This window comes from Somniosus microcephalus, chromosome 18, assembly GCF_052327205.1.
Source record: "Somniosus microcephalus isolate GS21.2 chromosome 18, FLI_Smic_1.0, whole genome shotgun sequence".
Classification (NCBI taxonomy): domain Eukaryota; kingdom Metazoa; phylum Chordata; class Chondrichthyes; order Squaliformes; family Somniosidae; genus Somniosus; species Somniosus microcephalus.
The window spans coordinates 14,713,057-14,731,842 of record NC_141004.1 but is presented as its reverse complement, the minus strand read 5'-3'; the positions used below and the strand labels follow the sequence as shown (position 1 = coordinate 14,731,842).

Sequence of the window (18,786 nt, the reverse complement as noted above, 5' to 3'; positions counted from 1 at the left end):
GCCCTGTTAGCGCCCCAGACCGAATATTGAGTGGCGCCCCCTGCCTTACCGCCTGCCGCTAGCAACGACAGGTTGAGGGGAGCGTTATGCTGTCAGGAAGGGACTGGGGGAGCGCTATTTAAAGGCGACCGCTTCCTGCCTTTTTTTGTCGGTGACATTTTTGCACCACGCATTCTGAGAGAGAGAGAGACTTCTGGAGAGGTTCAATGCTGTGTGAAGGGGTTTTTGAGTACCGAGCAGCACTTTGCAGGTTTAATTTGATTTGCCCTTCCTTGCTTCGCCAGCGCTCTGAGGTAGAGCCTCGCTCCTCGGCCTTTGCGCCTTAAGACAGGTGTGAAGCGCCTGATTTAGCGCTCTAATCACCTACAGGGGCGATAAAAGCCAAGTTTGCTGTCAGAGGCGATAATTAGCGCCAGGCGCTAAACTTTGCGCACGGCCGATAATGGCGCCCCAAATGGGGCGATACCAAATTTTTCCCCCTTATAGTTTGGCTGTAAAGATGGCTGCTACAGGAAATTGGGAAATGAAAATGTCACTCTGATAGAGTGGGAGATTCTATTTTTGAGGCTGGGGCTGAGGCCCTTTGTTGAGGAGCCTTTACTTTGTGCTACGCCTGACCCAGTGGTGCTTGGCATCGCTCCCAGTCCTCTGCACCATAACCAAGAGGACAGACCTAGGGTTGCCAACCCTCCAGGATTGGCCTGGAATGTCCAGGAATTAAAGATTAATCCTCTGGTCACTGCCGCAAGCAGCCCAGGAGAAAAACCATAGGAGCATGACAAAAAAAATTGTGTGCATTTGTTCATTTTCTTTGAACACTTTCGTTATTAGTCATAAAAATGTTGGAGGCGGCCTAACAGGCTGCTTGAAGGGGCGGGACGGTAAGGGGCGGTTGGGGGCGGGAGATCGCGTGATGGAACCTCCAGGAATACATCCAACCAGAGTTGGCAACCCGAGACAGATCAGAGGTTAGAAACTCAAAAGGTTGAGAATTGCAAGAACAAATTTCATTACAAGATAATGGCCCACAATGTGCTGGAGTGGGGCATCTCGCGGCGTGCTGCGTCAGTTTGATTTTTTTTTTCCTCGCCCTTCAGCGCGTAAAAAAAATGTTGTGCTACAGGTTGCTGGAGGTGCGAGCTGGTAATGGCACGGCGAGGGCAACAGGGCAACTGGGATTTCGGTCAAAGGCAGGGCCAGCAGTCTGTCTCCATAAACCATGAGATTTAAAGAGAGTGAAAGAAACAGAGCGACGACGGAGGAGGAAATAGGACGAATTAGAATCAAGTTAGATACAGAAAGAGAAATAAAGAGAGGAAAAGAAAGATTGGATTAAGAGAGAGGAAAAAACCTCTAGGAACAATTTACTACCTGCAGGAGTGAGACTCCACAGTTTCAATTGTTCCCTTTCTGGACCAGAAAGGTTGAGTGGCATTGCAGGTACACAAAGCTCGTCGTTAAAAGGGTCCTTACGCTGTTAAGTAGCAGCCCTAATTTTCTACAGCAAGTTTAATTCATTTTAACGGCGCAAATGCAGCAATTTCTTGACACTCACGGGAGAACATAAGAGCATAAAAATTAGGAGCAGGAGTGGGCCATACGGCCCCTCGAGCCTGCTCCGCCATTCAATAAGATCATGGCTGATCTTCGAGCTCAAATCCACTTTTCTGCCCGATCCCCATATCCCTTGATTCCCCTAGAGTCCAAAAATCTATCGATCTCAGCCTTGAATATGCTCGACGACTCAGCATCCGCAGCCCTCTGGGGAGGGTTGAGGGTGAGCTCCCATTTTCGGGAGACTAAATGGTATGTTGGCCTTCGTAGTGAGAGGATTCGAGTACAGGAACAAGGATGTCTTGCTGCAGTTGTACAGGGCCTTAGTGAGACCACATCTTGGGTACTGTGTGCAGTTTTGGTCACCTTATTTGAGGAAGGATGTTCTTGCCATGGAGGGAGTTCAGCGAAGATTCACCAGGCTGATACCTGGGATGGCAGGAATGACGTATGAGGAGAAATTGGGTCGATTGGGCTTATACTCGCTGGAGTTTAGAAGAATGAGAGGGGATCTCATTGAAACTTATAAAATTCTAACAGGGCTAGACAGACTAGATGCAGGAAGGATGTTCCCGATGGCGGGGGAGTCCAGAACCAGAGGTCACAGTCTAAAGATAAGGGGTAAGCCATTTAGGACAGAGATGAGGAGGAATTTCTTCACCCAGAGAGTGGTGAACCTGTGGAATTCTCTACCGTAGAGCACAGTTGAGGCCAATTCATTAAATATATTCAAGAAGGAGTTAGATATATTTCTTAAGGCTAAAGGGATCAAGGGATATGGGGAGAAGGCAGGGACAGGGTACTGAATTTGGATGATCAGCCATGATCTCATTGCATGGCGGAGCAGGCTCGAGGGGCCGAATGGCCTACTCCTGCTCCTATCTTCTGTTTCTAACGGCAGAGCAACGTAAATCGTCCAACAACTTGTGGTGATTCGCAACTCATGGGGTATCTCTTCCTCGCCACAAGTTGCCGGGTTATTTACGCATTAATAACGGTGTGCGCCATTAAACTCACCGTTACTTTCCCAGCAAATCCTGGACCATTATATTTACTCAATAAACTAGTCGAACCCGGCTGATTTTCAGTCAGTTGATTTAAACTTTCGAGAACAGGTGGGAAATCCACTCCGCCAGATTATCGCCCAGGCAGTGAAGAGAAAAATATTACTTCCAGGTGTTTAAAAATTCCTGCACTTTTTTTTTTAAGACTCTAAGGGGGAGACATTGGGTGAGTAGCGCCACCTGTTAGCGCCTAAAGAGGCAGTCAGTGGCTGTAGCGCCACTGGCTGCGTCTCCCGCGACATTCAGTAGGGGCGCTAATGGTGGCGTTAGGCATTTGCGCTGCGCCGCCACCGATGACGTCATCGGTGTGCGCAGCGCCCCATTCGTGCCCCGTTCGCGATATTTGGTAGCGAACGCCGCAGTTGCGCCGCTCGCTACCCGCGCCCGGTTCACGGGACCTTACTGTGCCGGCAGCGGTGCAAGTTAAGGTGGAGGTCCGTCCCCGACCTCCTAACCACCCCCCCCGCGGCATTGCGGGCTGTTTCCCGAGAGCCCGGCACTTCTCCTTGGTGCCGGGCTCATTTGCCGGCACTTGCGAGCGGGGATCGCGCTGTTGCAGGCACCTCCCCCTTAACAGTGGGAGGAAGGCCTGCAGTACCGCAGCGTGCCGTGCCGCAGCGTGTGGCGCTGCAGCACCTTGCGCTGCGATATTCAGTTTCAGCACCCTAAGAGGGACGCGGAGCACCTCGAGCCTCGCCCCGTGTCCCTCGAGCAGCAATGAAACTGAATATCTGACGATCGCTAAAGCCTCGAACGCTGCGCTAAATCCTGTGCTCAGGCGACTTTTGCGCCACTTTGGCGCCCCAACCCAATTTCTAGGCCTAATGTTTTTACCTGTTAGTAGGAATTTTCTGCAAGTTTGAGAGGTAAACTGTTCATCTTTGCGAAAACTGTGTAGGGATTTTTGGATCTTGGGCCCAATATAAAATGTATATTCACTGACCACCTATTTGAAATGCCCCAAAAATAGAACTCAAAGGCAATTGTTGTGAATAGTCTCCATTCTCTTGTAACTGGTTTGAATCGTCCAGTCAAGAAGACTTGTGAAGGTTAGTGTGAGAATGTGAGGGTTTTTCTCCACAGGACTTGACATTTGTTGACAGCGCTGGGTGTTTGCACTAAAGGTTCCTCTTTTGCCAGTTTTCGACGTCCGCCACAGCTCTCATGACCTCTGTTTCCTGTCCAATTTCTCTCTCAGTGCCCGGGAAGCCAAGTTCCCTAAGGATCAGGCAACCAGATCTGGAAAGCATTACGTTGCAATGGACGCACCCACGTGAACCAAATGGGATCATCACCGGCTATGTGATAATGTACCACCCACGTATGTATCGTGAGGGCTGTCCAATCTGACCATCGCTGTCTATAAAACAGAATGAATGTTCAGGAACATCAGTGTGAAGTTAAAAATACATTTGGATATTGGACAGAGTTTTAACACACAGAATGTAATTACGGATGATATGCACGTTGAGTGTGAGATGTCACAGTTGTGTCACATAGACTGCAGTGGTCTGATTGTTGCAGTGGAAACAATGCAGAATTATTGCCCCAGCAGCAGGGACCCTTTCATCTTCATTACTGTGACTCCCTCGGCCTCAGTCTCCAGTGTTGATGTCTAACTTGGGGCCATGGGGAGAGTCAGGGGAGTTGGGAGGAAAGGGTGAGTAAGGGTGAGCGGGATGGAGTCCACACGTGGTTTTATCAACATTGCAGTTCCTTTAATCTCATGATGCCAATTGTGCAGTCAGCAATGGTAGGTAGTGGTGACAGCGAGGTGTGGTGTAATAGTATTGATTCTGGGATGGTAGTGGGACCAGTGAGTTGAAATTGGCAGTGACATGGCAGCAATGGACAGAGAGGTGGCAACATTGTCAAACAGATAATAGGTATTGATGTGAAAGTGGGTAGGGGTGCAATGTTGGTGGTAGTACTGTGCGAGCTTGCTGAGCGCAAATTGGCTGCCGCGTTTCCTACATTCCAACAGTGACTACACTTCAAGAAGTACTTCATTTGCAGTAAAGCGTTTGGGACATCCTGAGGTTTCAAATCCCTCCCTATCACTAATCTCCTCCAGCCCCACAACCTTCTGAGATATCTGCGCTCCTCCACTGGCGGTCGTGCCTTCAGCTGCCAAGGCTCTAAGCTCTTGAATTCCCTCCCCAAACCTCTCCGCCTCTCTACCTCTCTTTCCTCCCTTAAGACGCTCCTTAAACCCTACCTCTTTGACCAAGCTTTTGGTCACCTGTCCTAATATCTCCTTCTGTGGCTCGGTGTCAAATTTTGTTTGATAATCGCTCCTGTGAAGCACCTTGGGACGTTTTACTATGTTAAAGGTGCTGTATAAATACAAGTTGTTGTTGAGGTTGTGAAAGGTGCTATAGAAATGCAAGTTCTTTCTTTCTGTAGTTCTGAAATGGTGGCGGTGAGTCGTGAAATGAATGTGAGATGGGGTAGTGCCTTGGCAGCGGGCAGTGAAGTGACAATGAGCAGTATCACGATGATAGCGGTGTGAAAGTGTTTGGGTTTTAGTTGCCTTTTAAGGTGGATTTTAGAGCATCGGCTTTGAAATGAACTGTTACCTCGCTTCCTTTATTTAACTTCCATAGTGACTGGCTCCCGGGCAAGGCGCAATTCCACGATTCCCAGACTTCCGCCTGACGTGACCAATTACAAGTTGGAGAGGGTTGATTCAAACACCAGGTATAGGTTTTACGTCCTCGCTCAAACCAGGCAAGGGCTCGGAGAAGCGATCACATTGGATTCACCGGACTTAGAAAATGAAGGTAAGAGAGCCGGGGGCAGAACCTTCCGATTCAATGGACTCCAGGCCTAAATAACAAGACAAATCTGAGCTTAAACACTTCTTCGACGAATGAAGCGGACATTGCGTGAATGACAGCAGGTTGTGTCCCGCAGAGGAGTGGGAAAGAGACGAGGTGCCAGTGGTGAAATGGATTCTGTGATCTTTAATCCAAAGCTAATTTGTAGGCAGGTTAAAGACAGGTGGAAACAGCAGTGGCCATGTGGCAGAAAGGTACTGAAAGATACCAGATATCCCAAATGAAGGGGCATTGCGCCCCATTAGCCCTGCCATCTCGCCCACAGGTACACACAACTATACACACTTTAAATGGGCCTTTCACACTTCACTTCCTGTATACCCTGTGCATGTGCATGGTACCTCTTAACCTGTAGTCACTAAGTTACCTTCTAATAAGAACAACAGGTTTTAGGATCACACCCAGTATTCACTGGATAGCCTTCTCCGTTTTGGTTTGAGCCATGTTGGCTTGTGTGTGCCATCCACATCTGAAGGCAATGTTAATAAAAACTGATGGGCCCGACACTTAAAGCTTCCCCTGCGCCACACTCAGTCCTACTAAGCCAACTTGCCGCAACACGTCTAGACGCAGTGGCCGATCTCCAAAGTGAGTAATCACGTCCAACCCCTGCTGGGCAAAAGAGGGAAGGATTCACTCTCGGCTAATACTGTACAGCCTGTGCGTTACTCCATGCCTGCTGAGGTAGATGTACTCTGTTAACTGGGCACGACAGGTATGTCTATATTGCATTTTACTCTACAGGTAGTGTAGAATGTGATGATATCTCAAGCAATTATAGGAGGGCCTTTGTGATCCCAAAATCTGATGTACTTAAACCCTCCCTTTTATATCCTAATAAAGGTGTCTATCCTGCTTTTTTTGGGGGTCCAGTTCTATTGATGCTAATAAAACAACTTTTTGCCAGTTTAAACAGGTTTCAAATGGCGCCAAGGTTCGGAATTCCACTTTGGTTCTTTTCATTTTCATTTGACTTCAGTGAAGCCAATTGAACTGTGCGCATGAGGGCCCAGTGAGAATAGAGGCAAGTCGGGGTGAGAAGTAACGGCTGGTTGACTATCTTGGCTTGGGTAGGTTTGGTGATGGGCGTCCGATGCGTTGTAAAGCCCTGGGTGCAGTCATTCAGGGCACTGACTTTCCAACTGTTAACCATATCCTCCTGGCAGCATCAGTCTAAAGATTCTGAGATCCGACTAATCCCCAAAAAGTCCACGGGCCAGCGATCCCCACAGTCCCGTCGGGATTGTGACCTCCACCTGCCAGAGTAGGAAGGGTCAGGTGGAGGTCACCTCATTAACATCCCACCGGCTGATGCCAGAACCACCAAGGGTGCACCTTGGACGCCCACCTGTCCATGGAGGCCAGAAAATCCGGTCAATGGTTCCAAGTCTGGCGGCGTCTCCGGGACTCACCACCAGACAGAAGCCCGAAGTGCCCCCATGGCCTCATCTGTAAGGGGACTGACATGTCCACTTACCCTTGTTTCATCCATCAGGGCCTTGACTGAGATCCTGGCCTGGATTCCCCCCAAGGTGGTCCCCATACCCACCATCGAAGGGGCCACTATGCCCCTTTCCTCTTGGCGTATCGGCCTCCGAAGCTCCACCAGACCTCTGAGAGGCCGAAGGCACAAAGAACTCCAGCATTCGGTGCCATTGATCTTGGCCATTGAGGCGCTGATGAGGTGAGCCCTCCTCTGCCAATGGCCTTGCTTGGACAGGTGGAGGCTCCGCACCTTGCAAGACTGCCAGGAAACTCCGGGTCAAGGCCGAGACCTGGCATATCTGGGTCCCGGCCTAATGTGCGGCTCTTCCACCATACACCCAGTTACAGTTTGAGTTTGCCGGAAGGGTCGAGGTATTTTGGCCTCCACATGTTTTTAACTGTGGTGAGAACTCTAACCAGCACCAGAGAATGGGCAGCTGTGGACACGTCAGGACTGATCAGCATGTTGATGATGGTCCTGGCACCTAAGTAGTGGTAAAAGGCTAGGGGCCCGATATTGTGCTGCCGTTCCGACAGACTCCTGCCAGATATGCTGGTTCACGGGCTTGCAAGGGAATTCCCACTGGGCATTGTAAGGGGCGGAGTCTCCACCCGCTCGTTAAAGAGCCGGATTTCCCACGCTCCAGCCCTCAGCTGAGACCCACCGTGCAATTAGGGTAGGTATGTCTGGCGTGACCAGGCGTACTGGTCCAGTGGAGGAGGGGGGGACGGAGGACTGAATGGAAGTGGGCCCAAGTCTGGGTTGGGGTCTGGACCCTTTGAAGAGGATGACCAAAATTATCCTTAACTATTCAAAAGCAGCCCCCTTACGAAGAAGGCCGTGGGGGCTATTTCTGTTATCTTTCAGGGGGTCCCAGAAGCTCCCCACACACCGCTGTATCTCCCCTCCCCTCCCCACCCACCCACCCGAAGGCCTCTTCCGCGGGGGGTGTCCCAGATGCATCTCCTCAGGCGCCAAAGGTCGACTTCTCTTGGCCCTGTCTCCTGACCCTGTGAACTTGGGTGGGGTCAGCGGTGGATCCTGCAAGCGACATTTACGCTAAGTTGCGCCCCCTCCTCGCTGTGGATTTTCAGGGTCTCGCTGTTGTGTTAGAGCCCCTGCTACACAAATTCTTTCTTGTCAACTGCTGCCTAAATCACTAATCTCCTTTTAATGTATATTTTTCCCCCAGTTCTCATCTCTCATAAGAACATAAGAATTAGGAGCAGGAGTCGGCCATACGGCCCCTCGAGCCTGCTCCGCCATTCAGTAAGATCATGGCTGATCTTCGACCTCAAATCCACTTTCCCGCCCGATCTCCATATCCCTTGATTCCCCTAGAGTCCAAAAATCTATCGATCTCAGCCTTGAATATACTCAAAGACTCAGCATTCACAGCCCTCTGGGGCAGAGAATTCCAAAGATTCACAACCCTCTGAGTGAAGAAATTTCTCCTCACCTCAGTCCTAAATGGCCGACCCCTTATCCTGAGACTATGCCCCCTGGTTCTAAACTCTGAATCTCTCCTGAAGTCAGTGACCGTTGCTTGCATAGGGTTCCACTGGTGCCAGACTCCCTCCAAAAGTGGCCGTTCTTCATATGTGAGCTGAGAGAGTTGCCCTTAGAGGGGATCACAACCAAGGCCAGTTGTGTCCTCGGCACTTTCCTGCAGTCCAGTGGATCAGGAGCGGGAGCCCCGACTCAATTAGGTTGTCTCTTCCTTGAGCCCCCGATGTGGAGCCCCACCCTTGGCTCAGCAGAATTGAACCCAGTAACTATACACCTCTCCCTGTTGCAGGTGAGTGCAACGATGCACACTGCAACAATTTAGCGGCCGAAAATCCACGGGTCGCAATGCGAACGGTTACATCAGGATGGCACCAGGCAGTGCTGACCCTACTGGACTTTGAGGGGTCAGTGGGAAGGCACCTCATTCGTCTGGGGCCAGCAGGCACCCGTGCCACTGTAGGTGCCTACTGGGACCTGCGGGACCTGCCAACTATCCGGGGAGTGAGAATCCTGGAGACCCGATTCTCTGCCCTCAGTCGGAGCCTGGTACAAGGATGCGATACTGAAAAGTTTGTAATGAAGCGTCCACTTTCCTGGCCTGGACTCCTCCCTAGTGTGGAGGCCCACTTGTGCCCTTCTGGGGGCCGGTATCTGGCTCGTTATATCAGCCCCCAGTCTTAGCCGGGGAGGCGGAGGGGGAGGAACCCTGTAAGGGGATGGGCAGAGGCTGCGGCCTTTACGAGGCCAGTTGGGAGTTCCCAAATGAAGTCGGGATCCAGCGCGTCCCAGTCCCAGTCCCAGTCCCGGTCCCGGTCCCCAGTCCCAGCCTTTCTCCCAGTGGTTCTGCTGAACTCCTGCCGGAATTACATTGGGATTTCAGCAGGACAGGCGAGGGCATTCGACCCTCAATGCCCAAAGTTACTTCCAGAACAGATTTGGATTGAAAAGGAATCAGGAATGCAAACCTTGGATGGCGGGAAGCTGAAATATCTATTTAGCTTCCTCAGAGCTGGTGGAGGCTTTAGTTGGGCATTACAAATGGTTGGGCCTTGTGTCTAATACCAAGGGTTATATGGAGAATATAATCAATATCAGGCAATAAATTACAGATTCTGAGTGCATCGAGGAGTTCAGGTGATTTATATGTAGAGTTGCAGATACCTGCAGACAGCAATCTAATCAAGCGGTTCAGATGGTTTATATAAAGAGTAATAAGGGATGTCAGGAGTTAGTCAGGGGATCCAATTTAATGAGATCAGATAATATGGCTAATGGATACTTGGGAGTGAGTTACTGGCTGGAATCTATTCAAGGGGGTTCAGGTAACATAGGATGATTTGACAAGTTTGTGCTACAGTCAGGGACCTCGCCTATTGGCAGTGATTAATGGAAATACATTAAAATGGACAGAAAATCGTGGGAAACAAGTGCCCAACCATCCCACAGGTGTGATATCACACTCTTAGTGCCAATTTGTACTGTTACTTCCATGGCTTGCCAGGAATTCAATCTAATAAAGGGTATTCAGATGGTTTATATGCAGATTAACGGATACATGGGAGTGAGCTACAGGCTAGAATCTAATCTTGGTATTCAGATTGTTTATATATAGAATAAAGGATACTTGGGAGGGAGTTACAGGCTGGAATCTAATCTTGGGATTCAGATTGTTTATACTGTATATAGAATAAAGGATACCTGGGAGTGAGTTACAGACTGGAATCTAATCGAGGGGTTCGGGGGAGTTGATATATATAGAATAAAGGATACCTGGGAGTGAGTTACAGACTGGAATCTAATCGAGGGGTTCGGGGGAGTTTATGTATAGAATAAAGGATACCTGGGAGTGAGTTACGAGCTAGAATCTAATCTTGGGATTCAGATTGTTTATATATAGAATAAAGGATACCTGGGAGTGAGTTACGAGCTAGAATCTAATCTTGGGATTCAGATTGTTTACATATAGAATAAAGGATATCTGGGATAACAACAGAAAACGCTGGAAACACTCAGCAGGTCAGGCAGCATCGAGGAGAGAGAAACAGAGTCAACGTTTCAGGTCGAGGACCCTTCGTCAGAACTGGAAAAGGTTAGAGAAAAGAGATTTTTAAGCAGGGGCAGGGAGGAGGGGAGGAAAGAACAAAGGGAAGGTGTGTGATAGGCAGGATATCTGGGAGTGAGTTACGGGCTGGAATCTAATCGAGGTGTTTGGATGAGCAAGCTATGAAAGCAAAGCTTGGTCCTGGTTCCAAGCCTCTGACCAGCATGATTCGATTATAACATACTCCAGGACACAGGTTCTTTTTCTGGTACATGCTGTGAAGTTTGAGATGCTTGCACTATGTTCTGGGTCTGTATTGCTGCTGACACTCGGTGCTGTCGACTTATTATCATTGCGCTGCAGGATGAACCACTCTGAAATAATCACTGCAAGCGTATTGATTGACCATTTACAATTGATTACGGGAATTAACGGTCGGTATGTATGTTATATAATACAGTGAGTATGCATCGTATGATACAGTCAGGGTGTGTTATCATAAGGTGAATGAATATTGGGCTATTGAGAAGATAGCAATTCAATCTTCATTTTTTTTTCTATCTATGACTGTGTGCACCTGTTGTCTTTTTAATTTGTAGTCTTATTTGTTTTCCTTTTTTTGTTCCCCTCTTTGCCTCTCTCTCTGAAGCCACCCACACTGCTGAGATTGCCAAAACAGAAGGAGGTAAAGGGGTGGGGGGGATGGGAGAGTGGGATGGGAGGTACGAGGGTTTGCTTGAAAGACAACCAGCGTTGTGTTCAATATTAGAAAAACAGATACTGGGGTGGGATGGTGGAAAGAGTCAAAGGCTCTAATCTAAGGGGGTGGGGTTCAGAAGTCAACACAAGCGAAGCTCAATCAAATTTATAAATGTTGCCCGAGCCCTGAGATTAGATTAGAGCCTTAAACTCGCTTCCGAGTATCTGCTATTTTTTTAATAATATATACTGTTTGCAATTTTCCTTGCGGTTAGTAAGCGTGGGGCTTTCTGAACCTTGCCGGGGTCCCTCAGCGACTCAGCTCCAGCACATTTGCAAGAGGGGATTTGACGTTCTTTGCACAGTCGTGTTACCCAGCAAGAATATACCGTAAATTCCAGGGAATTATCTGCACAGTATATATTATAACTGGGCTACACTGACCTCACGGAGACAGTGTGTGCAACGAAGTTTGACCTGGTTTATATGCTCTGTATGCACATCACTACCACATTCCCCGGCTTTATTATATACCCTGCATTTATGACGAAATCATGATCTTCGCGGACTTACAACAGCAAAATGCTAAGCGCTCTGTGGTGTCCCCACTTGGGTTTCACGTGGCACAGCTTTGGTCCGGCTCAGTGAAGAATGGGTGTATAGTAATGCTGGGTCGTTGGGAAGTCTACCTCTGTGGATACCGTTGCTGGCAGCACAGGGACCTGAAGTATTTTGGGGTGCCTTTGTCACAAGATTCCAGTGGTTGTGAAACTCCCCGGTGGGAAGGGACAGAAACATAGAAACATAGAAGATAGGAGCAGGAGTAGGCCATTCGGCCCCTCGAGCCTGCTCCGCCATTCAATGAGATCATGGCTGATCATCCAAATTCAGTACCCTGTCCCTGCTTTCGCCCCATATCCCTTGATCCCTATAGCTTTAAGAAATATATCCAACTCCTTCTTGAATATATTTAATGAATTGGCCTCAACTGCCTTCTGTGGTAGAGAATTCCACAGGTTCCCCACTCTCTGGGTGAAGAAATTCCTCCTCATCTCAGTCCTAAATGGCTTACCCCTTATCCTTAGGCTGTGACCCCTGGTTCTGGACTCCCCCGCCATCGGGAAGGAACATCCTTCCTGCATCTAGTCTGTCTAGTCCTGTTAGAATTTTATACGTTTCAATGAGATCCCCTCCCATTATTCTAAACTCTAGCCTAATCGACCCAATCTCTCTTCATACGTCATTCCTGCCACCCCAGGTATCAGTCTGGTGAATCTTCGCTGCACTCCCTCCATGGCAAGAACATCCTTCCTCAGATAAGGTGACCAAAACTGCACACAGTACTAAAGGTGTGGTCTCACCAAGGCCCTGTACAACTGCAGCAAGACATCCTTGCTCCTGTACTCGAATCCTCTCGCTATGAAGGCCAACATACCATTTGCCTTCTTAACCGCCTGCTGCACCTGCATGCTTACCTTCAGTGACTGGTGCACAAGGACACCCAGGTCTCGTTGCACTTCCCCTTCTCCCAATTTATTGCCGTTCAGATAATAATCTGTCTTCCTGTTTTTTTGCCACCAAAGCGGATAACCTCGCATTTGTCCACATTATACTGCCTGCGGCAATGGCAGAATTATCGGATGCAGATGATTTTCGCTTAAATTTTCTTTGTGTCGCTGTACACATCAAGTTGAAGACGGTAAATGGGGGAATTTTGCACTTGGGGGCTACCCAGCGTCAACACCAAGCACTCCCGGGTCAGGTTCAGTTGCAGAGTAATGCTCTCTCTACTCTGCCACCACAATTTTCCTCAGATCCTACCTCAAAAGAACACCCTCTAGTGCACCTAGAATCATAGAATGGTAACAGCACGGAAGGAGGCCATTTGGCCCATCATGCCTGTACCTCTGTAACATTTCCCATGCCAGCCATCCCATGGCCTCTCGGAGTGAGTTCACCAAATTAGTGCCAAGTTGCAGCAGTGTTGTGCCAAGGGTCCATACCCATTTGAAATTGGATGGACACTGTCCAAGCCCCTTTCATGTAGGACTTCTGCAGCCAGCGGACAAAGGAGACATTAACCTGGCCAGCCTGGGCAGCATTGAACCCAAACACCAAAGGCAGACCCCACTAGTCCGCAGTCTTTTTTTTAAGTTTATTATTGTTACTTTCACGATTCCCTCCCATTTGAAGAGTTGGCCTTGCACAAAGTCACATAGTGAGACATCTTCCAAACACCTGTCCAGTACACAGTGCAGGTTAGACTCCTCTATTCTCAATAAGGGAGAGAACTTGCCCCCCAACCAATGCCAGAGATTGATTAATGGGGGGACGGACATAAAGCGGGGGCAAGGAGGGGGGTGGTGGAATGAATGCCTGCCCCTTCTCTCAACCTGTCAAGAAAGGGTTTTCAGTGTTCATATGGCAGATGCAATATAACGTGAATAAATGTGAGGTTATCCACTTTGGTGGCAAAAACAGAAAGGCAGATTATTATCTGAATGACAATAGATTGGGAGAAGGGGAAGTGCAACGAGACCTGGGTGTCCTTGTGCACCAGTCGCTGAAGGTAAGCATGCAGGTGCAGCAGGCGGTTAAGAAGGCAAATGGTATGTTGGCCTTCATAGTGAGAGGCTTTGAGTACAGGAACAAGGATGCCTTGCTGCAGTTGTACAGGGCCTTGGTGAGACCACATCTTGAGTATTGTGTGCAGTTTTGGTCACCTTATCTGAGGAAGGATGTTCTTGCCATGGAGGGAGTTCAGCGAAGATTCACCAGACTGATACCTGGGATGGCAGGAATGATGAATGAAGAGAGATTGGGTCAATTGGGCTTATACTCGCTGGAGTTTAGAAGAATGAGAGGGGATCTCATTGAAACTTATAAAATTCAGACAGAACTGGACAGACTAGATGCAGGAAGGATGTTCCCGATGGTCGGGGAGTCCAGAACCAGGGGTCACGGTCTAAGGATAAGGGATAAGCCATTTAGGACAGAAATGAGGAGGAATTTCTTCACCCAGAGTGTGGTGAACCTGTGGAATTCTCTACCACAGACGGCAGTAGAGGCCAATTCATTAAATATATTCAAGAAGGAGTTGGATATATTTCTTAAGGCTAAAGGGATCAAGGGATATGGGGAGAAAGCAGGGACAGGGTACTGAATTTGGATGATGAGCCATGATCTCATTGAATGGCGGAGCAGGCTCGAGGGGCCGAATGGCCTACTCCGGCTCCTATCTTCTATGTTTCTATGTTTTTCCTTTTCTATGATTTGTTTTTTGCAGTGTCCATTTTGAGGCTGAGGTCAAACTTGCATCTCCGGCTAGCAAACAAGGCTTTTGATTGTTCATAGAAACATAGAAACATAGAAGATAGGAGCAGGAGTAGGCCATTCGGCCCCTCGAGCCTGCTCCACCATTCAATGTTATCATGGCTGATCATCCAAATTCAGTACCCTGTCCCTGCTTTCTCCCCATATCCCTTGATCCCCTTAGCCTTAAGAAATATATCCAACTCCTTCTTGAATATATTTAATGAATTGGCCTCTACTGCCTTCTGTGGTAGAGAATTCCACAGGTTCACCACTCTCTGGGTGAAGAAATTCCTCCTCATTTCTGTCCTAAATGGCATACCCTTTATCCTTAGACTGTGACCCCTGATTCTGGACTCCCCGACCATCGGGAACATCCTTCCTGCATCTAGTCTGTCCAGTCCTGTCAGAATTTTATAAGTTTCAATGAGATCCCCTCTCATTCTTCTAAACTCCAGCGAGTACAAGCCCAATCGACCCAATCTCTCCTCATACGTCATTCCTGCCATCCCAGGTATCAGCCTGGTGAATCTTCGCTGAACTCCTTCCATGGCAAGAACATCCTTCCTCAGATAAGGTGACCAAAACTGCACACAATACTCAAGATGTGGTCTCACCAAGACCCTGTACAACTGCAGCAAGACATCCTTGTTCCTGTACTCAAAGCCTCTCGCTACGAAGGCCAACATACGATTTGCCTTCTTAACCACCTGCTGCACCTGCATGCTTACCTTCAGCGACTGGTGCACAAGGACACCCAGGTCTCGTTGCACTTCCCCTTCGCCCAATCTATTGCCATTCAGATAATAATCTGCCTTCCTGTTTTTGCCACCAAAGTGGATAACCTCACATTTATCAACGTTATATTGCATCTGCCATGCTTCTGCCCAATCACCCAACCTGTCCAAATCATCCTGGAGTTTCTCAGCATCCTCCTCACAGCACACACGCCCACCCAGCTTTGTGTCGTCTGCAAATTTGGAGATATTACATCTAGTTCCCTCGTCTAGATCATTAATATATATTGTGAATAGCTGGTGTCCAAGGACCGATCCCTGCGGTACCCCACTAGTCACTGCCTGCCACTCGGAAAAAGACCCGTTTATTCCAACTCTTTGCTTTCTGTCTGCCAACCAGTTTTCTATCCAAGTCAATACCTTGCCCCCAATCCCATGTGCCTTAACTTTACACGCTAATCTCTTATGCGGGACCTTATCGAAAGCCTTCTGAAAGTCCAAATATACCACATCCACTGGTTCTCCCTTATCTATTTTACCAGTTACATCCTCAAAAAATTCCAGTAGATTAGTCAAGCACGATTTACCTTTTGTAAATCCATGTTGACTTTGTCCGATCCTGTCACTGTTTTCTAAGTGCTCAGCTATTACATCCTTTATAATGGACTCTAGCATTTTCCCCACTACCGGTGTCAGGCTTACCGGTCTATAGTTCCCCGTTTTCTCCCTACCACCTTTTTTGAATAGTGGGGTAACATTAGCTACCCTCCAGTCCATGGGTACTGTTCCAGATTCCATCGAATGTTGGAAGATGATCAGCAATGCATCTACTATTTCTAGGGCCACTTCCTTAAGTACCCTAGGATGTAGATTATCAGGCCCTGGGGATTTATCGGCCTTCAGTCCCATCAATTTCCTTAACACCATTTCCTTACAAATACTGATTTCTTTCAGTTCCTCCCCTTCATCAGACCCTATGTTCCCGACATCTCTGGGAGGTTATTTGTGTCCTCCTTTGTGAAGACGGAACCAAAATATGTATTTAATTGGTCTTCCATTTCTTTGTTACCCATTATAAATTCCCCTGATTCTGACTGCAAGGGACCCACGCTTGACTTCACCAATCTTTTTCTCTTCACATATCTATAAAAGCTTTGACAGTCAGTTTTTATGTTTCCTGCAAGCTTACTCTCATATTCTATTTTCCCCTTCTTAATTAATCCCTTTGTCCTCCTTTGTTGAATCCTAAACTGCTCCCAATCCTCAGGTTTACTGCTTTTTCTGGCCAATTTATATGTCCTCTCCTTGGATCTTATGCTATCCCTAATTTCCCTTGTTAGCCACGGTTGAGTCACCTTTTTTGTTTTATTTTTATGCCGAACTGGGATGAACAATTTCTGTTCTGGCTTCAAGTCAAGCCTCTGAATTGGGATCTTGCAGGATCAAGTTCCCGTTAAATACTCCGGGACCCCTGGGCTGCCTTCCCTGTTTGCTTGTACTGAAACGCTCATCCCCAGAGCTAGGCACTTGAACCTGGTGTCGAGCAGTTACGCTGCCCAGTGCCTCAGCAAGGTAGCAGCCACATCAGAACTACACGCGTCACCGGCTATGACAAGCGGAACTGGTGCCAAAATGATCTGGTTTCTTAGACCCTCGTTAACTAAAGTGGGAGAGGTAACGCGATCCACACATAATAGTTGGAGGGAGGACAAAGGTGACTGGTTCTGTTACGAATGCCACTCCCCGCCATTGCGTTGCTCTGTGGCAATGAGATGCGGGAAATATAAAAAAAAACAGCACATTCTTAAGTTGATTATCACATCTTGAAGAAGCGGTAGTTTGCTTGTTCTGAACGTAATGGTATAGTGAGCGCCCTGCTCGTCCCTCACCCCATCCTGACTAACAGGAGTTGGATCAGGGATAAAAGTGGGGACCATTGATAATAAGGGAGTCCGTGTCCGTTTACTGAAAAACGGAAGAACGACATAATTAATGACCCGTTAACAAAATCATGTCCTCGGAAATTGCAGGTGTCAAATAACGTGTGTTTCATTAACGGGCCAATAATTATGGAGAAGGACTGGTGTTTTTTTTGTTACAGAAGGAATTTTGAGCTACAGTTACAGAGCAAATTTCTACTCCAGCTTGTGTGAGTCTTTGATCTTGTGATAGTAGAGACGTTTGTCAGCTAGGCACAGCACAAGGGCAAAAGTCAGGTGACTGGATGTGGACTCATGAGGATTACCCATCTGCTGTGGTTACACACAGTCTACACGGCCACGAATTTTCAGCCAACTAACCTGTGACCAGGTTGGAGAGTAGCTCACAAAATAGAACCTTGGAGTGATGTCAGATCTCACAACCCACAGATACATCATTCTTCTCAGGACAGCGCTGTAGACCTCAGGACAGCGCTGTAGACCTCATGGTCCCACAGACGCACCAAGAGCTAGACAACTCTGAACTCTACGGGCAAACCAATAGCAAGCTCGACAATGCAGAATCCCTGGGGAAAATTAAGAGCAAGCTAGATACTGTATCATATAACCCAAAGGGCACACCAAGAGTGGGCTAGATCTCCAAGAGCTTTCATAAACACATCAGGAGTGGGCTAGACATCTCAGAAACTCATGGGAATACTAAGACATTTCAGAGTCCCAAAAGTAGCTGAGACATTTCAGAGCCTCATAAAGCACATCAGGAATGGGCTAGACATCTTAGAAGCTTATAAAGGCAGCAAGAATGAACTAGACATCTTGGAGTCTCATGGCACTTTAGGTATGGATTCAATATTTCAGAACTCCATTGGCAGCGAATCCAAGGATTGACTTCCTCAAATATCACAGCATCACCAGGAAAGGGCTGGACATTTTAGAACCACACGGGCAATGGCCACTTAGACAAGGTACTGGAGAGAGGCCAACACACACCAGAGCAAGAGTCAGCATCTTCAGGAGGAGTGGGGAAGCAAAGGAAGTCCCGCAAATACTTCAAGAGTAGGTTCGGCCTCCTTTGAGCCCCACAAATATGTTGAGTACTGACTGCTCGGCAATGACACAGATCTGAGTTTGTAGAACACTTAATCTGAAATGCCTTCGTACTGAGAATAAGAATAACTTAATTCCTGAATCCCACCCACAGTTAGGCGAATCTTTGGTTGCTACGTGCCAGTCACCATTATAAGATTATCACTAATCAGAGAAGTGCTTTCGCAAATCTAAATCTATCTGAATGAGGTTTAAGTTGAACCTTTTTCAAATTGACCCACATTTGCTCACTTCAGATCAGTTTGCACCTTGGTTGAAACATAGAAGATAGGAGCAGGAGTAGGCCATTCGGCCCCTCGAGCCTGTTCTGCCATTTAATGAGACCATGGCTGATCATCCAAATTCAGTACCCTGTCCCTGCTTTCTCCCCATTTCCCTTGATCCCTTTAGCCTTAAGAAATATATCTAACTCCTTGAGCCAAAGCAGTGCAGATTTTCTTTCTGATGCCTGAGATTCCTGGCCAAAGGAAAAAATCCAAATATGGCTGTAAATTGAC

General features: G+C 47.9%; 1 protein-coding gene across 6 annotated transcripts in view; it reads left to right on the top strand.

Moving 5' to 3' along the window:
* nfasca (neurofascin homolog (chicken) a) overlaps positions 1-18,786 on the top strand; it is a 240,547-nt gene that overhangs the window by 174,130 nt on the left and 47,631 nt on the right. For 4 of the 6 annotated variants that reach the window (XM_086011088.1, XM_086011087.1, XM_086011086.1 and 1 more), the window contains 3 exons: positions 3,817-3,939; positions 5,225-5,401; positions 11,144-11,179. In XM_086011088.1, coding sequence (XP_085867214.1) covers positions 3,817-3,939; positions 5,225-5,401; positions 11,144-11,179 — 336 coding nt within the window. The remainder of the gene's footprint in view (positions 1-3,816; positions 3,940-5,224; positions 5,402-11,143; positions 11,180-18,786) is intronic. The other 2 variants (XM_086011089.1, XM_086011085.1) reach the window with 1 other exon arrangement.